We start from the raw sequence: 6,000 nt of genomic DNA on the forward strand, positions 1-6,000 counted from the left end.
TGCAGGTGTCATCAAGAACTACTGATTTTAGTTGTAAAAAAGATAAAGAAAGATATATGCACATATAAAATTTTACTGCATATGGTTCATGTTATAAACTTGGTGGTTATATTTGGTAAAATTGTGGTTGCATTTGGCTTCTGTATGTTTCAAAACAGTATGCAAAAGTACATGAACTGCAAGTGTGGATGTATAGCCAGCATTGGAGCTGACCAACCTGCAGAAGTTGTTGATGATGCCCCGAAGGATCTGGTGTGTATGACCATTTAGCCTTCATTTTTCACCATCTAATGTTTATGTTCTGAATGGTTCCTATTTGTATAACTTGGAAGCTCTGTCACAGACATTTCCAGTATTTTGAAAATGTCATGATTTTAATGTGATATTTCAGTGAATGATATTTTACTGAAAATGAATGATTTTAACACAAAGCCTATGTCGAAGATATCACATTTATAATGTTATTTTAACCCATTATTAACACGATAAAAAGTTTTTTGTATAGAATTTTATACTATCAATATGTTTACTATATTTAATTATTTATTCATATATATTTTGTATATATCAATATTTTCTTGAGGTTTTCCTAAGAAATCTAGATTTTCAAAATATCATATGATTTTGAACATGGTTGGAAGATAACAAGTCAACCGAGGCAATCCTCATCCAGTCAAATAACCACATAAAGACCAATCTTTCAATTCTTTTTTTAACGATTCTGTGCCATTCCAATCTTTAAATTTAATTATCAATGACAAATTTGTCTGCATCATGATCTCTCTTTATCAAATTGCAATATGCTTAAGTTTGTTCATAGGACCCAGAATGGTGGAATTGTTAAAACCGAGCAAATAACTCAAGATATTGTCACTGATTTTTTTCAAGAAGTTTAGGGTAATTACCTTGTTTTTTTTTTTGCTTTTGTTGTTTCAAGTAGTTATGGTTTCTAAATGCTGGGTTGTCTTATTGGTTTTCACAAGCTTTCCATTTATAAGAAATGATCCCACTGTGCGTCCATCTTTGTCTTTATGACTAAAAATATATCCTCGATTCCCATTTGTCAGTAGATCCTGCATTCAAGTTTCTGACTTTCCATCTTTTGCATACTTTTAAATGTCCCATTGTAAACTGTTTGCTGATGATAATGTGTTTGGGTCTCAGAATCCTGGAGCATGCTTGTACACAGACAAGCAATCAGTCTTGTCTTGTGATGGCTCACATCCTCATACAAAAAGACTCTGCCCCTGTGCTTAACATAACTCAAGGTGTGAGTTGTTAATACTGAGGTATCTCTTGTAATACGTTTAGGGTTTGTACTGGAGAAAGCTATCCATTCTGATGCTCGCTTCATACAAGTTGTTTGTTAATTCTGTTATTCTCTTGATATGTATGTACAACTCGTACTTATGCTTTTCGTGTACTTCATCCTCTTTCAGGATGCTGTCATTGTGAGCAGCTGCAAATGGGTAGTTAACAAGGTAGAGTTGAATATTCAGAATGCTCGAATTCTAGATTTCCTTCAACATTACATATCATAATCTAAGGTCAATGAAAATAACACATTTTTAGCACATGATTTCTGAATGTCATCTATAATGCGAACAACCCCTTGCATGGTTAGAGCTTCTAGTTTTTTCTAAATGCAATAGGGATCTATTAGGAGCCTTGAATCAGAGGTGTGTTGCGGTTTCCCCATTATGCCCTCATGCTCTCTGCTGTTTGGGAGCAGCGGTGTTGCCAAAAAAATGCTTTGGGAATGGTGTTGGCTGCCCCAACACCACATTTCAATGCCATTCACAAGAGGATGTTTTTGGGAACTCCATTCTCAGCATAACATTTTGGCAACACATGGAAATGATGTTTCCATCCCATTGCAAGGCTCCCAAATAGAACCTAAATGTTTCTTATGCTTTGGTGAGATCATTTCACATTGGAAACGACATTTGGAGACTGGCATGTTAAAAATGCATTACTTTCAACAATTTATTTCTTACGAACAGGAAATATTACTGTTCAAGTAAATGTGAAGGGTCTGTATGGTGAACATTTGATTCTAGCAGATTGATTTTTCACACGCACAAATAATACACTCTGCAGAGCTCTCCATATGGTCCTACATATGGATCTGATATCGAAGATAAAGGTGTCTTATTTGGTATCTTTTGGCACCTTCTGTTATCCTGAAAGGGTTCAAGACTGCACATTCTTTCTCTAATGTGTAAAGTGGATTCTGATGCCTGAATCGGCCGATTCAAATCAATGTGGCACCTCACCGCTGCAATATGCCCCAAGTGGGCCAATACTGCCTGAATCAGTTTTTTTTTTTAAATTCATTTTCTTGTGATCATTATGGTTTTTTGTCATTATTATGTTTAAGCATTGAATGTGTGTTTTAGAATTTGATTGATCCCTATGTCATCATTTTATTCAGTTGTATATTTTATTTTAGATATTTTTCATGATTTTTTTTATTTGTTTTTTTTCTATTTTCATAATTTTTGAATTTAAAATCTTTTTTGGAACAAACCAACCCAAAATTGATTCCATTCAGTCTGATTCGGACCGATTTTCTGGATCTTTTTGAAAATCAACTCTGTTCAGAAACCTAGTTTGGCAACATTGTGTTGGTTTCTTTTTGTGTAAGAGACTGCATTCTCTTCCGCACAAATGTCTTCAGCAACATGTAAAAGCTCTGCTGGGTAGGGATGCGAGCCTTTATGCTCGGTTCGAGCTCGTCCGTGAACATAAATGAGCCAAGCTTCTCAATTAGGCTTGCATAATATATATATATATATATATATATATATATATATATATGTATATATATATCCGAGCTTGCCACTTCTGATCCGAATCCGAACCTTTTACATCCCTAAGGGGGCATTTGCATGTCATGGAAGGGGGCACCTACCACGAGCATGCCCTGAAGTACCAATGTTACATAGCTTCCCAGTGCCTAGTCTATCTTATTCAATCCCATACCATCTTTAACAACCAATTGGAAAGTAAAAAGACAGAATACTTCATTTGAATGATAAAATATTAGATAGTTATACATCTTAGCAGCACTTTAAATAAAGAACATTGTAGGCATCTAAAAATAAAATGGGTTGTATTGTTATGCAAAGAGTTTGGGTGCTCAACCATGCAAAGCTAGTAATATGATGGTGCAATTGACTATTCCAAAAGCTGAAGAAGTTTAATAGAACATCTTTTCAATCATTTTGAATGGAAGAAACGATTTACAAATACTTGCCCCAATCTATTTCAACTGAATTCTCTGTTATCCACTAAGCACTTCGGTTCCATCTTGTAGCACCTCCATCTTTTTTCTTTTTATTTTAATGGATTTTCCATACTTTTGGTAAATAATGCCAACTGTAAAGGCAAGCCAGGCTATTGCATTCTCTATTCACTTATTAGTAGAAAGTGGGAAGAAAGATGCATCAACACAAACATCTCTCTCTATTTGAGCTTGGTGGGAGATTTGTTCTATTTTAGTGTTTTCACTTATTTTTGGAAACGAAAATACTGGGAGATTGAGAAGGGAGGGAATAGCATTCAGTCCAGTAGTAAAAATTCCACAAGTGCCGTGAACTAATCAACCAATGGTTTAGACTGACTGGAGGCTAAATCATAAATAATATTTTCACATTCGAAGTGATAAACTTTCTATAGTGAAAAACTAGTAGTAACATGTACCATCCCAAAACTAATGGTAGATATTGCACTCGGTTCATCCTTACTGGATGAAGTTGGTTATTAACCAAATTCAGCAGAATGATCCGTATGTAACTGACAAAAGCTTTATTACCATGATCTAGAATTGACTGATGCAATCCTCCAACCAATCTCCTATTAAGTCATAAGCTTGCTAATATTTACAGATTCATAGCATTTGGGACAAAAGAACAACGAGAATGCAAGTTATTGATTATCTAAAATGTGGAACTAGATTTGAATGATTGAAATGTCATGTCAAAGCTATCAATCTTTAAAATAAACTCTAGAAAGTCAAATCAACATTCAAAGACTCTATGCAACTTTGTTTCAATTTTAACAAATATAGAGGTATTGTGCCACTCTGGCTTGCCAAAGAGGCCACCAGTTTTGTAGTTAGAGATAAGCATTTGTAGATACAAACACCACCCTAAAATGGAAAGCGTTCCTTTGGCCCACACATCCATAGAAGATTTAGCAGGTATGAACCTACCGCTATTAGATCGATACTAATAATGGAGTCATTTCAATATGCCAAGGATCCATATGTATCAATAATTTGGAATCTGCTGATGCTACAGCCAGCTTCCCTCTATATCACATCTCTGGTGCATGAAGTCATGCAAATAAATACATACCTTGCATTAGACTCTGACACAGGATTCAGTCGCATATCAATTGGACCCATGAAATCAACAGGGTTCCCTTAGCTCCCCTTTCATTCTATTATGTGAGTTCAGAATACACTCTCTCTCTGTTGCAGAAGGAATATATTGTTATTATTTGTTCATTCTTTTAAGTTTGTTTGATAATAAAAAAAAGTTTATTTTATGAATCAATCCAGATTATTGTGTATACCAAAGCATAGTAAATGATATTATTATTCTTGAATGGGAAGATTCATATCAGTGGGAATGAAAAGAAAAAAGAGAGATTATTTTATTTATATGGTAAAGAACTATTCTGCAAGAAGAAAACAGGTTATGTTGAATTCCAAGCATATACAAGAGATTTTACTAATTATTACAAGAAAACACAAATAAGGATCAAGATGATTTTAAAGAACATAGAATGGTGGATGTTCCTCTGATAAGGTGGACTGCTCTTTGAGCATCAAAACAAGACAAATATAGAGAATAAAAAGTGGATAGTTCTGCTCGTGAACCTTTAATTGTCGTGATGCATAAGCTATAACTTTATCATTTTGCATCATCACACAACCCAAGCCGATTCTAGAGGCATTTGTATATACAACAAATCCACCTCAACCAAAAGGCAAAGTTAAGACTGGAGTAGTCGTAAGATTTGTCTTCAAAATTTGAAAACTTTCTTCACACTTATCCATCCATTCGAATTTGATTCTTTTTCGTAGGAGTTTGGTCATAGGCAAGGCAATTCTAGAGAAGTTTTGAATGAATCATCGATAGTAACCTACTAACTCAAGGAAATTCCTAATGTCACTGATGCTTTTCAGATGCTTTTAATCCAGTACAACCTCTACCTTTGTAGGATCTATGGATATTCCATTCTTAGATATCATGTGACGAAAAAATATCACTTTTTTGAGCCAAAATTCATACTTGAAAAATTTAGCAAACAATTGGTGTTCTCTAAGGACTCCTAGTATGATCCTCAAGTGTTCTTGATGTTGCTCTATACTTTCTGAGTAGATTAAGATGTCATCTATGAATACAATTATGAATGTATCTACATAAGGTTGGAATGCTCGGTTCATAAGACCCATGAAGGTTGCTAGCGCATTAGTGAGTTTGAATGGCATTGCTACGAACTTATAATATTCATACCTTGTTCGAAAGGCAGTCTTTGGTCTATCTTCGTTCTTAATCCTAAGTTGATGATACCCGGTTCTAAGGTCAATCTTAGAAAACACTTTTGCTTTTTGTAGTTGATCGAACAAATCTTTGATATGGGGTAACGAATACTTATTTTTTATGGTAGCATGATTGATCATCCTGTAGTCAATGCACAATCTCATCGTTTCATTTTTCTTCTTCACAAATAATACTGGTGCACCCCAACGTGATACACTCGGTCGAATGAATCCTCGATCCATAAGCTCCTGTAATTGCTTCTTTAACTCCTCGAGTTCTACTGGTGACATTCGATGTGGTGCTTTGAAAATCGGTGTTGTTCTTGACAGTAACTCGATGTTGAATTTCACTTCTCGTTGTAGTTGAAGTTCAGGTAGCTCTTTCGAGAATACATCAGAGAATTCTCTTACTACGTCTAACTCTTCTATCGACGCAGTTTTAGGCT

At 34.9% G+C, this 6,000-nt stretch overlaps 1 protein-coding gene across 4 annotated transcripts in view; it reads left to right on the plus strand.

Moving 5' to 3' along the window:
- LOC149833413 (glycosyltransferase family protein) overlaps positions 1-2,329 on the plus strand; it is a 58,647-nt gene extending 56,318 nt beyond the window's left edge. Inside the window, exons 10-13 of one of the 4 annotated variants that reach the window (XR_016433168.1) lie at positions 159-252; positions 1,165-1,289; positions 1,440-1,481; positions 2,101-2,329. Coding sequence is in view for 2 of the 4 variants with exons in the window: in XM_090012825.1 (XP_089868951.1) it covers positions 159-252; positions 1,165-1,257 (187 nt within the window). In the remaining 2 variants the exon portion in view is untranslated. Of the gene's footprint in view, positions 1-158; positions 253-1,164; positions 1,290-1,439; positions 1,578-2,100 lie in introns of those variants that run through there. The other 3 variants (XR_016433169.1, XM_090012825.1, XM_090012826.1) reach the window with 3 other exon arrangements.
- The last annotated feature ends 3,671 nt before the right edge of the window (positions 2,330-6,000 follow it).

This window comes from Nuphar pumila, chromosome 7 (assembly GCF_984573655.1).
Source record: "Nuphar pumila chromosome 7, dmNupPumi1.hap1.1, whole genome shotgun sequence".
Classification (NCBI taxonomy): Eukaryota; Viridiplantae; Streptophyta; class Magnoliopsida; order Nymphaeales; family Nymphaeaceae; genus Nuphar; species Nuphar pumila.